Source organism: Capra hircus, chromosome 5 (assembly GCF_001704415.2).
Source record: "Capra hircus breed San Clemente chromosome 5, ASM170441v1, whole genome shotgun sequence".
NCBI lineage: Eukaryota > Metazoa > Chordata > Mammalia > Artiodactyla > Bovidae > Capra > Capra hircus.
The window spans coordinates 93,889,518-93,916,821 of NC_030812.1; the positions used below are offsets into that span (position 1 = coordinate 93,889,518).

General features: G+C 41.8%; 1 protein-coding gene and 1 pseudogene across 1 annotated transcript in view; both read left to right on the forward strand.

Annotated features, from left to right (window-relative positions):
- PLBD1 (phospholipase B domain containing 1) overlaps nucleotides 1,435-27,304 on the forward strand; it is an 88,619-nt gene continuing 62,749 nt past the window's right edge. The window contains exon 1 of the mRNA XM_018048455.1: nucleotides 1,435-2,115. Coding sequence (XP_017903944.1) covers nucleotides 2,010-2,115 — 106 coding nt within the window. The 5' untranslated portion in view covers nucleotides 1,435-2,009. The remainder of the gene's footprint in view (nucleotides 2,116-27,304) is intronic.
- Nucleotides 24,385-26,043, forward strand: LOC108636051 (annotated as a pseudogene).

The following is a 27,304-nucleotide window of genomic DNA, read 5'->3' on the forward strand; positions in this document are numbered from 1 at the left end:
GTGAATTCACCAAGGGCTACCTAGAATATGGGCTTCCCTGGTGGCTCAGACGGTAAAGAACCCACCTGCAATGCAGAAGACCTAGGATATGCTAAATATTCACAGGAAATAATAGTATCAGTGGAACATACCACAATGAACTAAAGGGAACATTTGAGATATAAATCTTTGAGGAAAACATAGTACCATCTAGGACACTGAGTCAATTACTACTTATAAATTGTTTGATCCCAACTAATTAATAAAAGAAACTGTTAGATATTTCTTTTGGCCTGCAGTCCCAAGATTCTCAGGGCACTATGAACCAAGAAAGATGGGGACATCTGCTTTAGGGAATGGTGGAACCACAAATGAAAGGATACCAGGTTCTTAATTCCCACATGACAGAAAGCCGCCAACCAATAAAGAACTCCCACACTAGACTGGTATATGAGTCAGGTATACATTTCAGTTGCATTAACCATCAAACTTTGGGAGTTTGTCGTTACCTAACTAATACACAGAGCATGTAGGAATCCAGATGTGAGGCCAAGAGCCTCAGATGTCAACAGTGGATTCCTGCCACTGCTGTACCACAAGGAGGACCAGAAGAGATGAACCACATCTCCCTGGAGCCCACCAAGCCAGAAAGATGACTCACCGAGCAGATGCACTCTACCCAGTCAGTACATAAGCCCCCTGAAGCAAAGATGAACCCTAAGTAAAGGGGCAAAGAATATGGAGGAGGTGAAGAATGCTTAGAATTTAGCCCAAATGAGATTGAGTAACAAATTCGTCATGCTAAAATTTTTGCCATCGGTGCATAAGTGTTTAAATGCTAAGTTAATTACACCTTTTGGAAAAGAAACAGGCTTACGGTGATGTGTTTAACAATTTGCATAGAGATCTGATGTAATTGTTTTATATCGTTCCTAGCAAGACAAATGTGTTTCGCCCTCTAGGAAAGGTGCCTCTCTCCCTCCCTTCCCATCTCCCCTAGACCTCGGTTAAGCTCAGAAGAAAGATGGAGAAGGCGGTGCCTTGGTCCTCAGGTGGATGCAATCGTAGGTCAGCAGGGCTCTGTCACAGCACTGATGGCAACTTCCGGTGGCTGTTTATTTGTAGGGCTTCGTCGCTCCTGGCCTGCTGTAGACCGTGGTCTTAGTGGTCTTTATACCACCCGTACGGGACACACAAGGTGGGCTCAACAGAGGTCTTATTGGATGAATAAAATGCCTTTTGCCTACTTCACAATGTCACCTAGGGCACCGTCTGCCGCCTTCACAATGTCCCCCAAGGCACGGTGTTGCCTACTTCACAATGTTACTTTCACCTGACCCCGCACAGAAATGGGGACTTCACAGGAGTTTTCTGGGATATCACTGGTTTCAGCCCCATCTAATCTGAATCACTCGCCAGTGGTGGTTCCAGCCAATGAAGTTTTGAAAAGCAAACGATCCGAAGTCCTGAGCTGCAGCAAATGGATTTAGGTTAAACAGCGGGGATGGAGAGGGGCACTAAACCCTGAGTTGCAAGCACTTGGGAAGCCCTCTCCGAAAGGGCGAGGAATTGGAGCTGCGCGTAGGCAGGGGTATGCATTTCTACACTGCCCAGGACGCCCCGTCTCCGCTGCTGCAGACCAGTGGCCGGCCCTGGAAGCCAGCGGTGTGGACGTGAACTGATCTGTCCCAGCCCTGGGTCTCCAAACCGCTCGACGGAGTGCGGAGAAAGCAGCACGTACGTCCCAGGAGTGCAGGAGGGGAACCGGCCCGGCCCGGCTCACGGGGCGCTAGAGGGTCAGAAAGGACCCGCCCTTCCCAGACGGGCCCAGCAGGGCGAAGGTTGTCCTCAAGACCACGTGAGGCTTCCTCGCCCCTAAAAAGCCCCAGACAGGCCGGGCTTATGAGAGAGGAAAGTTAAGAAGGACGCCCGAAACTCCGCGTCTGGGCGCCCCGCTGCCGGCCCCAGAGCCTCTCTGCCAGCAGCTGCCTCGTCCTGCCGAGCGGAGCGGAGATCGCGGCCGCCGAGCAATGCCCCGCCACCGCCGGGATGAGCGCCTCGGGCTGCCCCCGCCGCCGGCCAGGCTACCGCTGCTCCTGCTGCTTCTGGCCGCCGCGGTGCCTCTGAGCCAGGCAGGTGAGCCGCGCGCCCAGAGTGCCTCCCCGGCTGGGGGCGCTGGGAGGGACCCCTGGGAGCCCGCGTGCTCCCCTCTGCGCGCGTGCAGCCCTGTGAGCTCGAGTCCACTCAAGTTGACTTCCCGCGGGTGTCCGTCTGTTTTCTGCATGGAAGCCAAGGAACGCGCTTCTGCCGGGAGGCGGAGGTGGGGGGACGGCCCGGGTTGCTCCAGCCCTGCTGGCGCTCGGGGATGGCCCCGGACGAGGACTTGGGGGTGTGTTTCTCCGAATTTGGAAAGTGCTGGCAGGAATTCTTGGCAGACAAACAGGTTCGCTCCGGTACGGCTCTTGGCTTTGCTGATTCTTGGCTGATCCTAAAAGCGTTAGCCAAAGGACATCTAAATATATTTATTCTCATCATAGAGTGTGATCCAGGTTGCCACTTTTTTTTTTTTTTTTTTTGGACAATGGCTTTGGTTTAAAGTGTTGAGAAGTGCAACCTGGTATTGTTAGCTTGAAATGTGCTAGGCAGTGTACCCAAGGATTTATGTTCTTTCATGTACTGCTCACTGCAGTCCTAAATGGGCTTGCAAGGTGGCATAGTGGTAAAACAGAATCCGCCTGCCAATGCAGAAACCGCAGGAGGCGTGGATTTGATCCCTGGGTGAGGAAGATCCCCTGGAGAAGGAAATCCACTCCAGTTTTCTTGCCCGGGAAATCCCATGGAAAGAGGAGCCTGGCAGGCTACAGTCCATGGGGTGGCAATGAGTCTGACACGACTTAACCAGTAAACAACAATAACACGATCCTAAATAGGTTTATTATCCCTATTCTACAGATGAGAAAGTTTGAGACTGGGCAAGTTCAATGATTTGCATAAAGATACACAGCAAGTGGAGGCAGAGCTGAAATGCAAAACGACATGTACTTGGCTACTCCCCTCTTAATAACACAGGTTTTCAGCAAGGTTTTAGCCCTACAGGTATTGACACTGAACTGTACCCTTTGCTTCAAAAGCAAAAGGAGGGTGTGTGTGTGTGTGTGTGTGTGTGTGTGTGTGTGTGTGTTGTTGAGGTGGGGGGGAGGTCTGGGTTTTGTCTGTTTCACTCCCAAGGAGTAAAACTAAGATTAAGTTTAAAAAAACAAACAAAAAAAAACACCTGAAAGACTTCAAAAGTAACGCATAAGAGACAATTTATTTAAAAGGAGAGAGGATTCATTTTATTTCCTAATCCCCTTTCTGTGCTGACCTTGAGCAAGACTAGGGTGGGGTTCAGCAGGGCTATCCCTTCCTAAAAGCGCCTTATGGGTTCTTGTTCTACTGTCTTCCATCAACCAGTGTGTGCAGTTTCCAGATTTCAAAGCCTTAGCTTTCGCAATGTGCCCGCTTATCACTCTTAAATTTTTCCAGTCTCTGAAGCTGCCTCAGCTTCTGAGCTCAGAATTGATCACTCCCCGGCTCCTGACCCGTGATTTGCTTGCACGTTCTGGAGGCGGTGGTGTCGATGTCGCCTTGTGGCGCACTGAAACTGCTCAGTTTTGAACACACCTGGGACAGGCTGGGGAGTGCCCCGGAAACGGAAATGGCGGTTGTGTCTGAAACGACGGCAGAAACTTTTCTCCCTTTCCTGGTCTCCTTTTATGTTATCGGAATTGTTTTAAACGTTCCGGTAGATGGAGTGGGCAGCGTAAAGAATGAGGTGGGAGACATTGTTTTTCTGAAGATGGGGCACTGTTTATTTAGGAAAATATCACCCTGCAAGAAATTGCTTCTTAAACTGAGTCCTTGGTTCTGGCCTCAGACTATTATAGGCTTCAAACATAATCACATTGCATTTATCTTTCCAGACCGAAATCCCCATGTGTGTTTTAGGATGCCTTGTAAATTTTTCTTTTCTTTCTTTTCTTTTTTTTTTTTTTTTTGCCCAGCGGCTTGTGGCCCCAACCAGAGATTGAACCCAAGCCATCGACAATAAGAGCATGGAGTTCTAACCACTGGACAACCAGGGAATTACCAGTTTTTCTAGTCATATGTATAGGGCAGTCAGGTTGTTACTAGGGAAAGAGATGGGTTGGCTGCCAAGACACTCATAAATGGCATGTGCCTTGGTAAAGTGAGTTTCAGATCTGGCCCTGGGTTTCTCCGGGATAGACTCTAGAAATTCATTCTTTGCAGTTTTCCAGAGCTGATCAGATACAGGAAACTGATTTTTAACAATCCGATTATTTGTGTAGCCTGCTCTGGGCACATTCTCACTGTAGTCAAACTACCTGGGATAAAAAATATATCAGGGATTCTAAGGCTGAGGACCTGATTCATCTGCCTCTTACTAGGACTGGGCATTTCAGGCAGTACATAACTGCTCCTTACCGGTTACTGCTTGCCCAAAACAGCTGGTCACAGACTCCTTTTCCACTCTTCCATGGTTTACCAGTACCACTTGAGACTAAGTGACTGCCTGTCTAGACTAGCTAATTCCTTTAAGTGGCTTTCAAGGAGTCTACAGTCCTGGGAGTTGTTCAGGCTCCTTAATTGACAGCAGACTTGTGGTTGAGGCCAATCTCAATAGATCCTTTATCTCTGAGGGCTTCCTTATTTCCAGATTCCCTGTGGAAGTTGCACCATATGTTCACTCTTTCCGTGGCAGGTCTTCATTCTTGGAAGTCAAATATTAGAGAGATGGGTTGGAATTGCAAGACAGAAGCCATGGGGCCAGACCGCCTATGTTTGAAGCCTGGCTCCAATACTGACAAACTGCATGACTTTTAGCCAATTATCTAATCTCCCCATGCTTCACTTTCCTCATCTGTAAAATGGGTATTATAATAATACCTATATCGTAAGTTTGTTATGAGGAACAGTGCCTGGCACATAGTGTGAAAGTCCGTCAGTCATGTCCGGCTCTTTGTGACCCTATGGACTATACAGTCCATGGAATTCTCCAGGCCAGAATACTGGAATGGATAGCCTTTCCCTTTTCCAGGGGATCTTCCCAACCCAGGGCTCAAACCCAGGTCTCCCACATTGCAGGCGGATTCTTTACCAACTGAGCTATCAGGAAAGCTTAACTAGCTAGGGCACATAGTAGGGGCTATATAATTGACTGTCTATTATGACCAGCCATGGGAGTTGCTTTTCTCTGAAAAGGCATCATGGATCTCTTGATAAGAAAGTGAAAGTGAAGTCGCTCAGTCGTGTCCAACTCTTTGCTATCCTGTGGACTGTAGTCTACCAGGCTTCTCTGTCCATGGGATTTTCCGGGCAAGAGTACTGGAGTGCGTTGCCATTTCCTTCTCCAGGGGATCTTCCTGACCCAGGGATCGAACCCAGGTCTCCTGCATTGCAGGCAGATGCTTTACCCTCTGAGCCACTTGATAAGGCAACAGAATTGCTGATGATAATTCCTGTTCAATGAAGTAATAACTCGTTATAAAAACAGATTTTCTTAATCGTGGCCTAACATTTTGGGGAGTTGGGGTGCATACCAGTACATTAAGCAGCTCTTTCAGAAAGCACTTTCCTGGGTTATAAGTGTCTGCAGTCATCAGACTGCAGGATTATTTTTGCCAAAGTGCAATTTTATTAACCATGGCTGCTTTAGAATTTCCCAATACTTTCCTGTTTTGGGGGGTTCTGTGGTGACTCAGCTAGTAAAGAATCCACCTGCAATGTGGGAGACCTGAATTTGATCTCTGAGTTGGGAAGACACCCTGGAGAAGGGAATAGCTACAGTATTCTGGCCTGGAGAATTCCATGGATTGTACAGTCCCTGGGATCAAAAAGAGTTGGACGCGACTGAACGACTTTCACTTCACTTCACCTCACTTCCTGTTTTTCTGTTCCATTTTTTTTTTTTAATGTGGTAATGTATTATCTTTTTAAAAACACACACACATACTTTTTATTTTACGTTGGAATATAGCCCATTAACAATGTAATAGTTTCAGGTGCACAGCAGAGCAACTCGGCCATATATATACATGTATCCATTCTTCCCCAAACTCCCTTCCCATCCAGGCTGTTTCATAACATTGAACAGAGTTCCCTGTGTTATACAATAGATCCTTGTTATAAGCTTTAAATACAGCTGTGTATACATGTCAATCCCCAGACTCCCTCATTATCCCTTCCCTTCACTCTTTGCCCTGGTAACCATAAGTTTGTTCTCTAAATCTGTGAGTTTGTTTCTATTTGTAAATAAGTTCATTTATATCATTTCTTTTTAGATTTCACATATAAGCTATATTGTGTGATATTTCTCTTTCTCTGTCTGACTTCACTCAGTATGATAATCTCTAGATCCATCCATGTTGCTGCATGTGACATTATTTCATTCTTTTTATTGGCTGAGTAATATTACATTGTATATATGTACCACAGTTTGTTTATCTGTTCCTCTGTCAATGGACATTTAGGTTGCTTCCATGTCTTGACTATTGTAAGCAGTGCTGTAATGAACACTGGGGTGCATATATCCTTTCCGATCATGTTTTCCTCCAGATATATGCCCAGGAGTGGGATTGCAGGGTTGTATGGTAGACCTCTTTTTAGCTTCTAAAGAAACCTCCATACTGTTCTCCATAGTGGCTGTATGAATTTACATTCCCACCAAGAGTGCAGGAAGGTTCCCTTCTCTCCACACCTTCCCTAGCATTTATTGTTTGTGGATTTTTTGATGATAGCTATTTTGACTTGTGTGAGGTGATATCTCATTGTAGTTTTGATTTGCGTTTCTCTTATATGGCTGGTTGGCATCACTGACTCGATGGACATGAGTTTGGGTGAACTCCAGAAGTTGGTGATGGACAGGGAGGCCTGGCGTGCTGCAGTTCATGGGGTTGCAAAGAGTCAGACACGACTGAACTGAACTCTCTTAGTCCTATATTAATTCAATCACATCCCAGTTGTTGAACTGAATCAGGCAAAGGCTGAGAAGTCAGTCCTGTGCTAATTAGAGCATCATGAGTGACAGCTGTGTGACCACAGATGCCTCCACACCTGCCACGTTGACTAGGAAAGATGCAGGGTGCAAGCATAAAAGCATCTCATTTTTATCTCCCCCAGTCCCATCAAGCTTCTTCAGTGGAGCCAGAAGCTTTCTTGTCTCTTGGAAGAAATCTAGAGCAAGTTTCTCGACTTTTCTTGTCACTCTGTTCATAATAGCAATCAATACCCTACTCCCTGTAATGGTGAAAATCTCCAAACTCATTTGAAGAAAAAATCTCTTTCCTTAACTGCTCATTTTCGACCTAGCTGTCGGCGTGGACAAGTGACACTGCCACCTGCCTCTTAGTCTTCCTAATGCAGCTCCTCCTTCTCACTGGGCTGCACTGGCCCCTCCAAGCTGCAGGAGCTGAGGGGAGCACGGGAGGTGAGGGCAGTTGGGCCCACCCAGGCAGTCTGGATGCTCTCTGGGACTAAGAGCATCAGAAGGGCTTTGCTGGCCCACAGTCATGGTTTGTGAACTTCCACATGCTACCCCCATCACATGGGTAAGTGCAAGTCCCAGGCTATCATGTCGGACTCCTTTCACCCCTGGAATTTCAGGAGTCCACCTGCAACTCCTTTTGTCCATCTAAGCAGAAGTCAGGGAGAAGGATATGAAGCAATATTCTCTGATTTGTTTTTCCTTTTTAGGAATGACTGAAACTTTGTCCTAGTAGTTTGGTTACACTTGCTGACTCTTTTGGGGCATAAAAACAGCAAGGTATCATTGCAAATATAGTAAGAAAGCAGTAATGAATTTGCGGGCATCTGAATACAGCTACCCATCTAGTCAAGGCTGTGGTTTTTCCAGTGGTCATGTATGGATGTGAGAGTTGGACTGTGAAGAAGGCTGAGCGCTGAAGAACTGATGCTTTTGAACTGTGGTGCTGGAAAAGACTCTTGAGAGTCCCTTGGACTGCAAGGAGATCCAACCAGTCCATTCTGAAGGAGATCAGTCCTGGGTGTTCTTTGGAAGGAATGATGCTAAAGCTGAAACTCCAGTACTCTGGCTACCTCATGCGAAGAGTTGACTCATTGGAAAAGACTTGGATGCTGGGAGGGATTGGGGGCAGGAGGAGTAGGGGACGACCAAGGATGAGATGGCTGGATGGCATCATGGATTCAATGGACGTGAGTCTGAGTGAACTCTGGGAGTTGGTGATGGACAGGGAGGCCTGGTGTGCTGCAATTCATGGGGTCACAAAGAGTTGGACACAACTGAACTGAACTGAATACTTAGCAATGTTGAACGTCTTTTCTTGTGCCTCTTGGCCATCTGTACGTCTTCTTTGGAGAAATGTTTATTTAGGTCCTCTGCCCATTTTTTGATTGGGTTGTTTGTTTGGGATGGTATTAAGTCACATTAGCTGTTTATAAACTTTTGAGACTAATCCCTTGTTGGTCACGTAATTTGCAAATATTTTCCCCAGTCTTTGGGCTGTCTTTGGTTTTGTTTATGGTTTCTTTTGCTATGCATAAGCTTTTGAGTTTAATTAGTTCCTATTTGTTTTCATTTTTATTTCCACTACTCTGGGAGGTGAATCAAAAAAGATATTGCTGCCATTTATGTCAGAGAGTATTCTGCCTATGTTTTCTTCTAGGAGCTGTGTAGTGTCTTTAATCCATTTTGAGTTTATTTTTGTGTATGGTATTAAAGAATGATCTAATTTCTTTTTTTTTTTTTTTTCACATGTAGCTGTCCAGTTTTCCCAGCATCATTTATTGAAGAGACTATCTTCCCACCATTGTGTAGTCTGGTCTCCTTTGTGATAGATTAATTGAGCACAGGTGCATGGGTTTATTTCTGGGCACTCTATCCTGTTCCATTGATCTATATATCTGTTTTCCTGCCAGTACCATACTGTTTTGATGACTATAGTTTTGCAGTAGAATCTGGAGTCATACAGCCTGGTCCCTCCAGCTCTGTTTTTCTTTCTCAAGATTGTTTTGATGATTTGGGATCTTTTGTGTCTCCATACAAATTATAAGATTTTTTGTTCTAGTTTTATGAAAAATGTCATTGGTAATTTGATAAGGATTGCATTTGATCTGTAGATTGCCTTGGGTAATGTAATTATTTGGACAATAGTGATTCTTCCAATCCAAGAACATAATATATTTTTTCATCTGGGTCATCTTTGATTTCTTTAATCAGTGTCTTATAGTATTCCATGTACAGGTCTTTTGCACCCTGGGTAGATTTATTCCTAGGTGTTTTATTTTTTTAAAGCAATGATAATGGGATTGTTTCCTTAATTTCTATCTCTGATGTTTCACTTTTAGTGCATAGAAATGCAAGAGATTTCTCTGTATTAATTTTGTATCCTGCAACTTTACTGAATTCATTGATGAGCTCTAGTAGTTTTCTGGTAGTATCTTTAGGGTTTTATATGTATAGTATCATGGCAGTTTCACTTTTTTTTTTTTTTCCTCAATTTGGATTCCTTTTATTTTCTTCTCTGATTGCTGTAGCTAGGAATTCCAAAGCTATGTTGAATATAAGTGGCAAAAGTGGACATCCTTGCCTTGTTCCTGATCTTAGAGTAAATGCTTTCATCTTTTCACCATTGACTATGATGTTATCCGTAGGGCTGTTTTCAGTTCAGTCGCTCAGTCATATCCAACTCTTTGCGACCTCATGAATCACAGCACGCCAGGCCTCCCTATCCATCACCAACTCCCAGAATTTACTCAAACTCATGTCCATCGAGTCGGTGATGCCTTCCAGCCATTTCATCCTCTGTATCCCCTTCTTCTCCTGACCCCAATCCCTCCCAGCATCAGAGTCTTTTCCAATGAGTCAACTCTTTGCATGAGGTGGCCAAAGTACTGGAGTTTCAGCTTTAGCATCGTTCCTTCCAAAGAAATCCCATGGCTGATCTCCTTCAGAATGGACTAGTTGGATCTCCTTGCAGTCCAAGGGACTCTCAAGAGTCTTCTCCAACACCACAGCTCAAAAGCATCAATTCTTTGGCACTCAGCTTTCTTCACAGTCCAACTCTCACATCCATACATGACTACTGGAAAAACCATAGCCTTGACTAGACAGACCTTTGTTGGCAAAGTAATGTCTCTGCTTTTCAACATGCTATGTAGGTTGGTCATAACTTTCCTTCCAAGGAGTAAGCGTCCTTTAATTTCATGGCTGCGTTCACCATCTGCAATGATTTTTGGAGCCCCCCAAAATAAAGTCTGACACTGTTTCCACTGTTTCCCCATCTATTTCCTGTGAAGTGATGGGACCAGATGCCATGATCTTCGTTTTCTGAATGTTGAGCTTTAAGCCAACTTTTTCACTCTCCACTTTCACTTTCATCAAGAGGCTTTTTAGTTCCTCTTCACTTTCTGCCATAAGGGTGGTGTCATCTGCATATCTGAGGTTACTGATATTTCTCCTGGCGATTTTGATTCCAGTTTGTGCTTCTTCCAGCCAGCGTTTCTCATGATGTACTCTGCATATAAGTTAAATAAGCAGGGTGACAATACACAGCCTTGACGTACTCCTTTTCCTATTTGGAACCAGGCTGTTGTTCCATGTCCAATTCTAACTGTTGCTTCCTGACCTGCATATAGGTTTCTCAAGAGGCAGGTCAGGTGGTCTGGTTTTCCCATTTCTTGAAGAATTTTCCACAGTTTATTGTGATCCACACAGTCAACGGCCTTGGCATAGTCAATAAAGCAGAAATAGATGTTTTTCTGGAACTCTTGCTTTTTCCATGATCCAGCGGATGTTGGCAATTTGATCTCTGGTTCCTCTGCCTTTTCTAAACTCAGCTTGAACATCTGGAAGTTCATGGTTCACGTATTGCTGAAGCCTGGCTTGGAGAATTTTGAGCATTACTTTACTAGCCTGTGAGATGAGTGCAACTGTGCGGTAGTTTGAGCATTCTTTGGCATTGCTTTTCTTTGGGATTGGAATGAAAACTGACATTTTCCAGTCCTGTGGCCACTGCTGAGTTTTCCAAATTTGCTGGCATGTTGAGTGCAGCACTTTCACAGCATCATCTTTCAGGATTTGAAATAGCTCAACTGGAATTCCATCACCTCCACTAGCTTTGTTTGTAATGATGCTTTCTAAGGCCCACTTGACTTCACATTCCAGAATGTCTGGCTCTAGGTGAGTGATCACACTATCGTGATTATCTTGGTCACGAAGATCTTTTTTGTACAGTTCTTCTGTGTATCCTTGCCACCTCTTCTTAATATCTTCTGCTTCTGTTAGGTCCATACCATTTATGTCCTTTATCAAGCCCATCTTTGCATGAAATGTTCCCTTGGTGTCTCTAATTTTATTGAAGAGATCTCTAGTCTTTCCCATTCTGTTAGGGCTGTCTTGTACGGCCTTTATTCTGCTGAGGTATGTTTTCTTTATGGAGAAGGAAATGCAACCCACTCCAATATTCTTGCCCAGAAAATTCTATGAATAGAGGAGCCTGGAGGGCTATAGTCCATGCAGTTGCAAAGAGACAGTCTTGACTGAGTTGACTGAGCATGTGTTTCCTTTATGCCCACTTTCTGGAGAGTGTTTTTTAAATCATAAACCGGTGCTGAATTTTATCAGAAGCTTTTTCTACTTTTATTGAGATGATCATATGGTTTTTATTCTTTAGTTTGTTGATGTGGTTTATCACACTGCTTTATTTGTGAATATTGAAAAATCCTTGCATCCCTGGGATAAATCCCACTTAATCATGGTATTTGAGCCTTTTAGTGTATTGTTACATTAGAATTGATAGTATTTTGTTGAGGATTTCTGTGTCTGTGTTCAACAGTGATATTGGCCTGTAATTTTCTTATCTGTGTGGTATCTTTGTCTGATTTTGGTATCAGAGTGATGGTGGCCTCATAGAATGATTTTGAGAGTTTTCCTTCCTCTGCCATTTTTTCAGAACAGTTTCAGGATAGGTGTTAGCTTTTCTCTAAATGTTTGATAGAAGTCACCTGTGTCCTGGACTTTTGTTTGTTGGGAGTTTTAAAATCTCAGTTTCAGTTTCGGTGCATGTGATTGGGCTATTCATATTTTTTATTTCTTCCTGGTTCAGTCTGCATCTTTCTAAGAATCTGTCCATTTCTTCCAGGTTGTCCCTTTTATTGTCATACAGTTGCTTGTAGTAGTCTCTTATGATATTTTGTATTTCTGTGGTGTCGGTTGTAACATTTTTTGCATTGCTAATTTTATTGATTTGAGTCCTCTCTCAATCTGGCTAAGACTTTATCAGGTTTATCTTTTCAAAGATAGGTAGCTTTTAGTGTTGCTGATCTTTGCTGTTGCCTTCTTTGTCTCTGTTTCACTGATTTCTGCTGTGATCTTCTTTTCTTTTCTTCTGCTAACTTTAGGTTTTGTTTGTTCTACTTTCTCTAAGGGCTTTAAGTGTGAGGTTAGGTTATTTGAGGTTGCTCTTGTTTCCTGAGGTAAGACTGTATTGCTGTAAATTTTCCTCTTAGAGCTGCTTTTGCTACATCCTATAGCTTTCGGATCCTTGTGCTTTCGTTTTCATTTGTCCCTAGGTATTTTTTGATTTCCCCTTTAATTTCTTCAGTGATCCATTGTTTGTTTAGTAACATTTTGCTTAACCTCTATGTGTTTGTGTTTTATTGTTTTTTTTTCCTTGTACTTTATTTCTAACCTCAAAGTGTTGTCGTTGGGAAACAACGCGTGATATGATTTCGGTTTTCTTAAATTTACACTCACTTTGTAGCCAAGCATGTGGTCAGTCCTGGAGAATATTGCATGTGCACTTGAGCAACATGTGTTCTTCTGCTTTTGGATGGAATGCTCTATAAATATAAACTAAGTCCCTCTAGTCTAATGTGTTATTTAAGGCCTGTGTTTCCTTATTGACTTTCTGACTGGATGATGTATCCATTGATGAAAGTGGGATGTTAAAGTCCCCCACTATTATCGTGTTACTGTCAATTTTTCACTTTATGGCTGTTAGGATTTGTCTTATGAATTGAGTACATATATATTGAGTACAGATATATTTGTTGGGTACATATATATTTGCAGTTGTTATATCTTCTTCTTGGATTGACCCCTTGATCATTATGTAGTGTCCTTCTTTGTCTCTTATAAGTCTTTAAAGTCTATTTTGTCTGATAGGAGTATGACTACTCCAGCTTTCTTTTGATTTCCATTTGCATGGAATACCTTCTTCCATCCCCTCACTTTCAGTCTGTATGTGTCCCTAGGTCTGAGGTGGGTCTCTTATAGACAGCATATGTACAGGTCTTGTTTTTGAAGCCATTCAAACAGTCTCTGTCTTTTGGTTGGCACGTTTCATCCATTTGCATTTAAGGTAATTATCAGTATGTGTGTTCTGATTGCCATTTTCTTAATTATTTGGGGTTTGTTTTTGTAGGTCTTTTTTCTTCCTTTCCTCTCTTGTTCTCTTCTCTTGTGGTTTGATGGTCATCTTTAGTGTTACGTTGGGTTGCTTTTTCTTTTTTGTGGGTATATCCACTGTAGTTTTTAGGTTTGCTGCTTCTATGAGATTTTGATATAGCAGTCTATAGTTGCACAGGTTGTTTTAGGTTGCTAGTCTCTTTCCTACCTAGAGGAGTTCCTTTTGTATTTGTTGTAAAGCTTTTCTGATAGTGTTGAATTCTTGACTTTTGCTTGTTTGAAAAGCTTTTGATTTCTCCCTCAAATCTGAATGATATGCTTGCTGAGTAGAGTATTCTTGGTTGTAGGTTTTTCCTTTTCATCACTTAAAACACATTCTGCCACTCCCTTCTGGCTTGCAGAGTTTCTGCCTAGAAGTCAGCTCATAAACTCATGGAAGTACTGGTGTGTTTTTTTTGTCATTTTCCCCTTGTTGATTTTCATATTTTTTCATTGTCTTTAATTTTTGCCAATTTGATTACCATGTGTCTTGCTGTGCTCTTCTTTGGGTTTAACCTGCCTGGGACACTCTTCACTTCCCAAACTTGGTTGAGGGGTTTCCTTTCCCATGTTTGAGAAGTTTTCAGCTATAGTCTCCTCAAATATTTATTAGATCCTTTCTCTATTTCTTATCATTTTTGGACCCCTATAATGCAAATGATGGTGTGTTTAATATGTCCCAGAGGTCTCTTAGGTTGCCTTTATTTCATTCTTTGTTTTGTTCAGTGGCAATGATTTCCACCATTCTGCCTTCTAGGTCACTTATTCCTTCTTCTACCTCATTTATTCTGCTTGATTCCCTCTAGTATCTATTTAATTTCAGTTAGTGTACTTTTTGTTTCTGTTTGTTGTTCTTTAGTTCTTCCAGGTCTATATTAAACATTGCTTGCATCTTCTCAATCCTTGCCTAAATCATTTGTCCAAGATCCTGGATCATCTTCACTATCATTATTCTAAATTCTTTTTCTGGAAGGTTGCCTGTCTCTACTTCATTTAGTTGCTTTTCTGGGGTTTTATTTTGTTCCTTCATCTGAGACCTAATCCTCCACATTTTCATTTTCTCTAATTTTCTGTGATAGTGGTTTTTATTCAACAGGTTGCAGGGTTGCAGTTCTTGCTTCTGCTGTCTACCTTCTAGTAGATGGAGTATCTAAAAGTTTTGTGCAAGTTTCCTGATGGGAGGGACTGGTGGTAAGTAGAGCTGGGTCTTGCTCTTGTGGACAAGTCTGTGCTCAGTTAAACTTTAACTCACTTGTCTGCTGATGGGTATGGCTGTGTTCCTTCCCTCTTGGTTGTTTGGCCTGAAGCAGCCCAACACTGGAGCCTACAGGCTGTTTGGCGTGGATAATGGTGACCTCATGGAGGCCTCATGCCAATGAGTACTTCTGAGAACTGCTGCTACCAGTGTCCTTGTCTCCATGGTGAGCCATAGCTGCCCCCCTCCATCTGCAAAGACCCTCCAGCACTAGCAGGTAAGGTCTTGTTCAGTCTCCTATGGGGTCACTGCTCCCTTCCCCTGGCTTTTAATGTGCACCAGATTTTGTGTGTGCCCTCCGAGAGTGGACTCTGTTTTCCCCAATCCTGTGAAAGTCCTGCAATCAAATCCCACTGGCCTTCAAAGTTAGGTTCTCTGGGGATTCTTTCTCCTGTTGCCAGACCCTCACATTGGGAAGCCTGACATGGGGCTCAGAACCTTCACTCCAGTAGAAATTCTGTGATATAATTGATCTCCAGTTTATGAGTATCCCACATGGTGATTATGTGATTTTATTTTATCATGATTGCACCCCTCCTACTATCTCATTGCAGCTTCTCCTTTGTCTCTGGATATGTGGGATATCTTTTTTGGTTGGTTCTAGCATCTTCCTGTCAATGATGGTTCAGCAGTTTGTTGTGACTCCAGTGCTCTCTCAAGGAGTGAGTGCACATCCTTCTACTCTGCCATCCTGAACCAATTCAAGGGCTATACCAGTTTATCAGAATATATACAAGGTAATTCCCAGAAATGGGGAAAGCGTCAGCTAAAGTGATACATAGGGAAGGAAAGGAAGTAGATAAAAGTGTGAGGACTTGGTAAATGGCCAGAAGGAACAACATCAGTTTCCTTTTTAGGGTAAGAACATTGGGGTGCATGTATCTTTTCCTATCCTGTTTTTCTCCAGATATATGCCCAGAGTGGGATTGCAGTGTTGTATGATAGACCTATTTTTAGTTTTTAAAGAAACCTCCATACTGTTCTCCATAGTGGCTGTATCAATTTACATTCCCACCAACAATGCAGGAGAGTTCCCGTCTCTCCACACCTTCTCTGGTATTTATTGTTTGTGGATTTTTTTTGATGATAACCATTTTGACCGGTGTGAGGTGTTATCTCATTGTGGTTTTGATTTGCATTTCTCTAATACTTAGCAATGTTGAGTTGAGAATACCCAGATCAAAGCGGGTAGATGTTTCTTGCCTTCATCAAGGTAAGAACTAAAGGAAAAGGTGCTTATTTGAGGGTTGGGAATAGGGTGATTTTAGTTTGGGATGTGTGGAGTTTGGGATATTTTGAGAAAATTTAGGGAGGTTCTCTCATAAAGACTAACATACAAATATTTTGACTGAACATTTATTATAGACTCTGACAGGGCAAATACAAGCATGGCATCACATTTATTGATTAGACTTTAGCTAAAAACATTTTTTTAATAGATAAGTTCAGAAGAATTTCTGGGAGAAGTATTAATACTTATTAATCTTTATTATTAAATTTTGTTTCCTGGTCCCGAAACTTATAGAAAAGACCAAAAACTTTCTCCAGAAGAAAATTTAAAAGACCCTCCTCCTTCAGTCCTGAAATTGGGGCATGTGTGTATGTGTTAGTTGCTCAGTTGTGTCTGACTCTTTGCAATCCCATGGACTAGCCTACCACGCTTCTCAGTCCATGAGATTCTCCAGGAAGAATACTGGAGTGGGTTGCATTCCCTTATCCAGGGAATCTTCCCAACCCACGAATCAAACCCAGGTCTCCTGCATTCAGGCAGATTCTTTACCATCTGAGCCACCAGGGAAGCCCCCAAATTGGGGTAGAAAATTTTAAATAACTATTTCTTGGTGATTTACTTTCCATAATATATGAAATTTTAATCCGTGAACTTCATCTTGGGTCTTGGTTCTGACACACAAAATAGAAACTTTAGTTTTCACACTTATTTAGACATTATTTTCACTTGTGTCACCTGTTTGGATTCCAAATTACAAAGCATTAACTATTGAAATAGCAAAAAAGGTAGTAGCAGCAATAATGTAGTGAATCTCAAGGAATTAATTTTGTTTAAGGTTTTAAGAATTGTTTACGAATACGTTTGTTTTACCTTTTTTAAAAAAATAGAGAAGGTTCCATTTGCTTCTACAACTTAGGTCTCACAATTTTTTGATAACTTAGTTTTAAGATGTGACTAGAAAATGTATTAATAATGTTATTATGTAGGTTTCTTGCACTACTATGAAACAGGAATTTACTTAATGTGGTTAAAAAAATGAAACCAATAGAGGTAGTGAAATTGTGAGGAAACTTGAGTCTAACACTTGCAACTCCATGTCTGTATAGACAGCAGATATGTTATAATCTTGGGAAAATTGTGAAAGTCTCTTGACTGAGAGAGAGAGGTTTGCTCTGAAGTTTGTCCTGCAGCCTTGCAAACACAGCTACAGTTCTAATATAAAGTAGTGTCAAGTTATTCAAACCAGGCCTAAGATATCAAAATTCTAATTTACAGTGAGAAATCAAGAATTAATATACCACAGATGTGATGTGAATCTGTCTCCAATGGTAACCTTCCAGCTAGTGTAAAAGCTGAGGATTTGAGTGGCCATAGGATAAAACATTATATTAAGCCCAAGGGAGTCAATACAATGAGATACATGATGCCACCCCTCATTCTTAAGAAGTTTATAGTCAAATTTACTGCGACAAATACACCCAAATTCATATAACTAAACAGAGATCTAGATGAGCAGTGAGCTTAGTGCTAAATCAAAATGGGGCAAAGTTGACTTTCTGTTGATGAGACTTTTGACAAGAACTCTGAGTTAAGCCAGCAGTGAAGAAACAGGTACACTTCTAGGAGGTGAAGGAAAGAGATCATTTCAGAGCCAAGCAAACCTGCAGCATTTTTATGTACCAGTATTTTGTTTCCTTCAAGCCATTTTTTAAAAAACTAATCCCTTTCAACCTTCTTTGTGTATTAGACACATTATTCAACCCACCTCATATTCTTCCTTTTATTCTAGCTTCACTCAGGTAAGCTGAGGTATCTCACCTCAGCCAAACTGCAAGAGCCCCCACTTTCTAACTCAGAGCTCCTCTGAAATCATAGCTGTTTAGCACTGGAGCATGTACATAACTGGGAATGGTCAAAGGCCACCTTTGACCTATGCAGGATGTGAGTGGGTGGATAAATGCGCCCTCATTCCATCCCTGGGGTGTGGTCTTCAGAGGCTTATTCTGCACACCCCTTTGGACCATCTTAAATGCACCCTGCCGCTTTCCCTCCCTCTGTGTTTCACTGTCCTAGCCCCCTACTGCTCTTCTCTGGATCACTTCGCCAAATGATTCTCTTTCCATCCAGAATCCCAGGCTCTGATTTATGGAGAGAGTGAGAGCTAAAATACCAACTTATGATTTTGTTGCCTGGAGACTGATTATTCATTACTTAGTTATTTTCTTAGTGACTCTGATGAAGAGACAAAGCAAATCTAAAAACCAGGTATCCATTTATTTTAAGTCTTTTCAGAGAAGGAAAGGTGCAAAGCTAGGGTTCAGAGAAGGAAGTTGAGTGACTGTGCTCATTGAAAGAGAAAAGCAATTCGAGGATCATAGTAAACTATTAGCTAGAACTAATCTGAATAGATTAAGTTGCAAGTTTTGCTTTTATATTTTCTCTGACATATGCTTTGCTTTCTCATGTATCTTTTTTCCCTCTATCTGACTGACTATATTAGGGTAAAATTGTATTGCTCAGGGTTGAAAACCACTTCCTCTTTCATAAATGAAACTTAGGTTCCAACTATGGGAAAAGTGATTTCGGCCATGTATTACCATTTTACAAATTCTAAGACAGTGTGATGAATTTTTTTTTCAACTGAAAACAATTAACTTATAGAAAATATTAGAATACATAGGTAAAGAAAAGAAATTCAATTTGGGTGTTTGGGTTTTTACTTAGAAATCAAAAATTGATGGGGCTTCTTTTCATCTTTATTTGTGGAAGAAAAAACTTTTTTTAGAAAATAATATTCTCAATCGTTCAATATTTATCAAGTGCATTGATTCTAAGGATGTTACTGTTAGAAATGTTTAAATCTCATTTTCACAAAGATGGCATTTGCCCCTTGGGCATCTGAATGTCCTCTTGGCTTCTTACCTGAGCTTGAGGACATAACGACTTGAGTTATTTTAGACTAACGTCTGTGAATGTTCAGATAAATTTCACTTTGGGGTCAGGAACACACACATGTAATCTAGATCCATCACAGAAACATTATTGTGCCAGCTCTAGCATTCCCAGGATATGGGGTCATAAGCAAAAGTGGCCCCTACCTTCACAGAGCCTGCATAGAGCAAGGTTGAGATTAGAATTATGTGATATTTTTCTACCTTTTTGCTATTACAGTTTCCACACCAGTCACTTCACAACATGGAGATTTTCTTTTTTAATAGAAAAACATAAGGCTTAAACTAATCAAGTATTTAAGACAAAAAATTTTTTTAAGGCATGAGACTGGACAACCAGGAAGAGTTGATATATGGAGAAAACATTGAGGAACAGAGGACATCAATTAGGGGTAGCACAAGAAACTCAGATTTTGGCTTAATTCTCAGAGCACTTGCTAAATTGGTCAGTGTGTTAGCAGTAAATTTTTCTCATTGAATTCTGTTGAGGACTGGGTAAAAAAAGAAAATTTTTTTCCCATATATGGGGGCACATGAATGTCAAAAAAAGCACAGATTTGCAGAAGTTTATTATTTGTGGTAAGAAAAGGGGGTAGTACCAGTAACAGTGAAACAGCCATCCTTTCTCATTTCCCTCTAAGTTCACTGGTGGTAAGGGTGGATGAGAATGCAGGAGAAAAGCTGGGAAGGGGCTGGAGGCAGTAGCATTCATGGTCCAAGATCAGTTTGGAAAGCACATTTATTATATTTGGGAGGAGAGGAGCAGAAAGGACGTTTCTGCGGATGTTGCCCACAATTATCCAACTGTGGTCAATTGACTCAGTTACAATTAGACTCTCTTTCATCCCCAGAAACCTGGTGAATAGGTATTCTGCACCTGCCTGTGTTTATCACTGCCCTTACTTCCACTTTACCATTTTTAAAGAAAGCCCACCATTATGGTCATGACTTGACTGAGAATAAATTGACTTTCCTGCTCAAGATCTTTCTTTAACAGTTATAACATTAGCTGATTAGTGCAGCTTGACCCAGTCCCAGTCTATCACCTTGCTGGGCCAAGGTGCCATGATGTTCTAACATTAAGATTCTAATTTTAGTGCTCATTTCATAGACAGTCTTCCCTGGTGGTCCGGTGGTTAAAACACTGCACTCCCAATGCAGGCAGCCCGGGATCTGATCCCTGGTCAGGGAACTAGATCTTATGTGCTGCAACTAGGAGTTCGAATTCTGCAACCAAAGATTCCACATGCTTCAGCCAAATAAATAAAATACTGAGTCAGTTTTGAATTTTTAAAGCAGACAACTGTATTTAAATATCGTATCTGAGCTTTCTAGTATCTTAACCACTAGAAACTTGGTATGTCCAAAACTAAACATAGGCTCCCTCCCAGATGTTTCCCTTCTGCTCCCTCTCTCAAGTAATGATACAATACCCATCTGCTGAGTTGCAGCCCAGAATCTGAGTCATTCTGGCCTCCTCCCACCTCCCTGATGACCTGAATATAAAGTTTCTCTTTAACTTGAGCGGCTGAGCAATGGTTTCTTAGGCAGAGAAATGAATGCTGTATATACTATTTCTTTTCTTCATTTCTCTCTCTTCTTATGTCCTCCTCCCTTTTATAGATATTTATTGAATACCTATGGCTTCCCAGGTGGCTCAGTGGTAAAGAATCCACTTACCAATACAAGAGACATGGGTTCATTCCCTGGGTTGGAAGATCTCCTGGAGAAGGAAATGGCAACCCACTCCAGTATTCTTGCCTGGAAAATCCCATGGACAGAGGAGTCTGGTAGGCTATAATCCATCGAGTTGCAGAAGAGTTGGACATGACTTAGTGACTAAACAGCAACAAAAATTGAGTAGTTGTTGTGGGCCAGACACTGTATTGGGTACTGAGGAAACACGTTCATAGGCTGGGAGCAGGAGCAGACGTGTAAATTACATTAGACCAGCAGACCTACATACAGACCAGCAGACCTACATACAAGGTACATAGAGCTTGTAGAGCAAGTTAGCCCCTATAAAGGGGGTGCTGCTTCCTGAGTCTTAAATAACGGTTTTGAGATTACTCGATAGTCAACAAGGGGGAAAATCTCAGGCAGAGGAAACAGCATATGCAAAGTCAGAGGTGTTGGACCAGCTCATGGTAGGCTGGAGAACTGTGTGTAATGGTTTTGAGATCACATGGAGTGAAAGAGGTGGTGGATGAAACTAGATAGGTAGGCAGAAACCAGGTCATGAAGGCCCAAGAGGATAAGTCAAAGAATCTTAATTCTAGGAAGTAGAAACCATTGACAATTGGGGGTAATCAAGTAAACAAATTAGTTTTGCATTTTAGAAAGGTCACTCTGGCAAAGTATGAAAAATGGATTAAAAGTCAGAGAGACTTGGGGGAAAAAAGCCTCTTCATAATTTAGACTAGTTGCGATATCGAAACTAGCATAGAAATGGTCTTCCCTGTGTCTCAATAATAGAGAATCTACCTGCCAATGCAGGAGACACGGGTTCGATCCCGGGTTCTGGAAGATCCCACGTGCTGTGGAACAACTAAACCTGTGCACTGCAACAACCAAGCCTGTGCTCTAGAACCCGGAAGCTACAACTACTGAGCCTGTGTGTGGCAATTACTGAAACCCAAGCATCCTAGATGCTGTTCTCTGCAAGAAGAGAAGCCACCACAATGAGAAACACACGCACCACAACTAGAGAGTAGCCCCTGCTTGCCACAGCTAGAGAAAAGCCTGTGTGCAGCAACAAAGACGCAGCACAGCCAAAAACAAATAAATTTATTTTTTAAAAACTAGCATAGATTCTTTAGGTAGATATATTCCTAAGTATTTTATTCTTTTCGTTGCAATGGTGAATGGAATTGTTTCCTTAATTTCTTTTTCTACTTTCTCATTATTTGTGTATAGGAATGCAAGGGATTTCTGTGTGTTGATTTTATATCCTGCAACTTTACTATATTCATTGATGAGCTCTAGTAATTTTCTGGTGGAGTCTTTAGGGTATTCCATGTAGAGGATCATGTCATCTGCAAACAGTGAGAGTTTTACTTCTTCTTTTCCAATTTGGATTCCTTTTATTTCTTTTTCTGCTCTAATTGCTGTGGCCAAGACTTCCAGAACTATGTTGAATAGTAGCGGTGAAAGTGGACACCCGTGTCTTGTTCCTGACTTTAGGGGAAATGCTTTCAAATTTTCACCATTGAGGATAATGTTTACTGTGGGTTTGTCATATATAGCTTTTATTATGTTGAGGTATGTTCCTTCTATTCCTGCTTTCTGGAGAGTTTTTATCATAAATGGATGTTGAATTTTGTCAAAGGCCTTCTCTGCATCTATTGAGATAATCATATGGTTTTTATTTTTCAATTTGTTAATGTGGTGAATTACATTGATTGATTTGCGGATATTGAAGAATCCTTGCATCCCTGGGATAAAGCCCACTTGGTCATGGGGTATGATCTTTTTAAGGTGTTGTTGGATTCTGTTTGCTAGAATTTTGTTGAGGATCTTTGCATCTATGTTCATCAGTGATATTGGCCTGTAGTTTTCTTTTTTTGTGACATCTTTGTCAGGTTTTGGTATTAGGGTGATGGTGGCCTCATAGAATGAGTTTGGAAGTTTACCTTCCTCTGCAATTTTCTGGAAGAGTTTGAGGAGGATAGGTGTTAGCTCTTCTCGAAATTTTTGGTAGAATTCAGCTGTGAAGCCGTCTGGACCTGGGCTTTTGTTTGCTGGAAGATTTCTGATTACAGTTTCAATTTCCGTGCTTGTGATGGGTCTGTTAAGATTTTCTATTTCTTCCTGGTTCAGTTTTGGAAAATTGTACTTTTCTAAGAATTTGTCTGATGAGATGGATGAAACTGGAGCCAATTATACAGAGTGAAGTAAGCCAGAAAGAAAAACACCAATACAGTATACTAACACATATATATGGAATTTAGGAAGATGGCAATGACGACCCTGTATGCAAGACAGGAAAAAAGACACAGATGTGTATAACGGACTTTTGGACTCAGAGGGAGAGGGAGAGGGTGGGATGATTTGGGAGAATGGGAATTCTAACATGTATACTATCATGTAAGAATTGAATCGCCAGTCCATGTCTGACGTAGGGTGCAGCATGCTTGGGGCTGGTGCATGGGGATGACCCAGAGAGATGTTATGGGGAGGGAGGTGGGAGGGGGGTTCATGTTTGGGAACGCATGTAAGAATTAAAGATTTTAAAATTTAAAAAATAAAAATAAATAAAATAAAAATAAATTGAGAAAAAAAAAACTAGCATAGAAAGGTAGAGCTATGGAGGCACTTACTAACGGGAGCGCTATTTAGGAGGTTTTGATTAAATATGAGTTGTGGAGGAGAGAAGATACCTGGATGGACTTGGGTTTTAGGCTGAAAGACACAGAGCTAGAAAGCAGAGGGTGGAGGATGGATTGGAAGAGAATATGAATTTTGCTTTGGATATTCCTAGTGCTAAAGGAATCATCTAGAAGGTATTATCCATTGTGCTGTTGGGAATAAAGTGGAACTCCTGGGAAAAATAAGGAAAAGGAAAGTAGAGGAGGTGGTGATTCAGGAGTGATTGTTACTCCAGAGGCCATGGGAGGAAAGAGCTTTAAGAATAAGTGGTCACCAGGGTCATATGCTTTTGGAAGTTCATGTGACATTAGGATTTAAGAATTTCATTTGTGATCCAGAGAGGGCTGCTGTGGTTGGTTAGCTTTGAGCTGCAAGACAGTGGAGCACGTTAATATCCTGAATGGGGATGAGCCACTGCAGAGAGGGAGCTTTAGGGGACATGAGCAAGAAGATATAGGGTGCAGTGAAATTCCTAATAAAAGTGACAGATGCACTTAAGGAAAGTGGTGGGACCCAGAGCATGGGTGGAGGGATGGAGGCAAGCAAGAAGGGTGAGATGGACACAGGAGCTGTGAGGATCAATTCACAAAATTATCAAGAACTTGAGGAATCCACAGGTGATAGCTTCTATCATTTCTACAAAGTAAGAATCTAATGTCATTTGTGAAGAATTAAGCAGGAGACCTCCCCTTCCATTGAAGGAGGCAGAAAGGCAACAGTCAGAAGGATGAAATCAAGGCATCTGAAAAGAGTTAACCAGACCTGGCTTCCAGCAACCCACTGACTCAGGACTTGAACCAGGCCCCGCCAAAGACTTTCTCCCAATTCTACACTTCCTGGGTTCTGTTGAGTTTTCACCAGGCCTTTTTTCCTCTCTTTTTTTTTTAATACAAAAGAAAGAAGAGACTTTCCAGTATTAAGGGTGGGGAACTAGAGCATAAAATAAAAAACTCCTCAATCTTTTTTAAATGTCGTGTTTAAAAAAAAATATTTTTTTTGGTCCATTGTCTCAAATTCATCTGATCTCCTATTAGCTCAGTTTTGGATACTGACTGCTGCCGACCCTCCAGGACAGACAGGCTGAGGACAACTTTATGACCCAGAGCCGAACAAGATGCACTGTGGGAGGTTACTGTGTATCCTGAGAATAATTGGAACCACACTTTTTGGAGTTTCTCTCCTCTTTGGAATCACAGCTGCTTATATTGTTGGCTACCAATTTTTCCAAACGGATAATTACTATTTCTCTTTTGGGCTATACGGTGCAGTTTTAGTATCACACCTCCTCATCCAAAGCCTGTTTGCCTTTTTGGAGCACAAGAAAATGAAAAAATCTCTAGAAACTCCTGTTAAGTTGAACAAAACTGTTGCTCTTTGCATTGCTGCGTATCAAGAAGATCCAGGCTACTTAAGGAAATGTTTGCAATCTGTGAAAAGGCTAACCTACCCCAGAATTAAAGTTGTCATGGTCATAGATGGAAACTCAGAAGATGACCTTTACATGATGGACATCTTCAGTGAAATCATGGGCAGGGACATGTCAGCCACGTATATCTGGAAGAGCAACTTCCACATGAAGGGTCCTGGTGAGATGGATGAGTCACATAAAGAGAGCTCACAGCATGTCACCCGGTTGGTCTTGTCCAACAAGAATATCTGCATCATGCAAAAATGGGGTGGAAAAAGAGAAGTCATGTACACGGCTTTCAGAGCACTGGGACGGAGTGTGGATTATGTACAGGTCTGTGATTCAGACACCATACTTGACCCTGCCTCATCAGTGGAGATGGTAAAGGTTTTAGAAGAAGATCCCATGGTTGGCGGTGTTGGAGGAGATGTCCAGATTTTAAACAAGTATGATTCCTGGATCTCTTTCCTCAGCAGCGTGAGATACTGGATGGCTTTTAACATAGAAAGGGCCTGTCAGTCTTATTTTGGGTGTGTCCAGTGCATTAGCGGACCCCTAGGAATGTACCGAAACTCCTTACTGCAGGAATTTGTGGAAGACTGGTACAATCAAGAATTTATGGGCAGCCATTGTAGTTTTGGAGATGACAGGCACCTAACGAACCGAGTGCTGAGTCTGGGCTATGCAACGAAATACACAGCTCGATCCAAGTGCCTTACGGAAACACCTAAGGAATATCTCAGATGGTTAAACCAGCAGACCCGTTGGAGCAAGTCCTACTTCCGAGAGTGGTTGTACAATGCAATGTGGTTCCACAAACATCACCTGTGGATGACCTATGAAGCCGTCATCACTGGGTTCTTCCCTTTCTTTCTCATTGCCACAGTAATCCAGCTCTTCTACAGGGGTAAAACTTGGAACATACTCCTCTTCTTGTTAACTGTCCAGTTAGTGGGTCTCATAAAGTCATCTTTTGCCAGCTGCCTTAGAGGAAACACCGTCATGGTCTTCATGTCCCTCTACTCAGTGTTATACATGTCAAGTTTACTTCCCGCCAAGATGTTTGCAATTGCAACGATTAACAAAGCTGGGTGGGGTACTTCTGGAAGGAAGACCATTGTTGTTAATTTCATAGGACTCATCCCCGTAACAGTTTGGTTTACAATCCTCCTGGGTGGTGTGGTTTTCACCATTTATGTGGAATCTAAAAAGCCATTCTCAGCATCGAAACAGACAGTTGTAATTGTAGGAACATTGCTGTATGTATGCTATTGGGTCCTGTTTTTGACACTGTATGTGGTTGTCATCAAGAAGTGTGGCAGGCGGAGGAAAGGACCACAGTACAGCATGGCGCTTGATGTATGATCTCACATTTGGTGTTTGCAGTTATAGATGCAGACACATGCACACAGTCTTCACCCCTCCAGGGGACTGCGCGGTGTCTTGGAATCAAATAATGCCTTCAAAGGAGACATATCGCTGCTACTAGGACTTGAACAAAGACATTTGTATGGGCTTATTTTAATTCTGCCAAGCAGGCAGAGTCAAGCAGGATGAGTCAGATTTAACCTGATATTTCTATGAACATGGGAAGAATTCTTTGTTCATGCACTCTTTTTACTTTACGTTTGCCTAACAGTGTTCTGCCCTATCGGAGAAGACAATGGCACCCCACTCCAGTACTCTTGCCTGGAAAACCCCATGGACCAAGGAGCCTGGTGGGCTGCAGTCCATGGGGTCGCGAAGAGTCGGACACGACTGAGCGATTTCACTTTCACTTTTCACTCTCATGCATTGGAAAAGGAAATGGCAACCCACTCCAGTGTTCTTGCCTGGAGAATCCCAGGGACGGGGGAGCCTGGTGGGCTGCTGTCTGTGGGGTCGCACAGAGTTGGACGCGACTGAAGCGACTTAGCAGCAGCAGCAGCAATTCTGCCCTATATACCTCACTAGTGATGACTTACATGGGCTGTTGTTGTTCCGTAGCTAAGTTGTGCCTGACTCTTAGAGACCCCATTAATGGCAGCACACCAGGCTTTTCAATCCTTCACTATCTCCTTGGATTTGCTCAAACCCATGTCCACTGAGTTTATTATGGAAGAAAAGGATTTTGAAACTCAAGGGAAATTTCTTTCAACATATACAACCCTAACTTATGGACTGTGTTGATAGCTACTTTTTCTTTTTTTTTCAGAAAAGTTTTCTGTTTAACTACCAAGTGAAATGCCGAAGGATATTTTACAGGCCATACTTTTATATAATTGTACTGTTTTAGGAGTTTGTATGCCAATCTTAAAACAAATTGTGCATATTTTTATATTCTACTCCTCTGCCAAAATTCACCTAGTCTTCCTTTTTTAAAAATAAAATAGATTGTGAAAGAATTCATACTTGAAAAATGTTTACCCAAAATGTGAAGCTTGGTTGACTGATATTATTCATGATAGAAAGAATAAAGTGTTTTTCTTTCTGTCTTTAAAATTGAATAGTTTATTTCTGTGAAAAGGTGCTTAAACTTTCAATATTTTAACTTTTTTCATTTATTTTATTTTTTAATATTTATTTATTTGGGAGCTCTTGTAACTGTTTATTTAGTTGCAGCACATGGGATCTTCCAACTTCATTG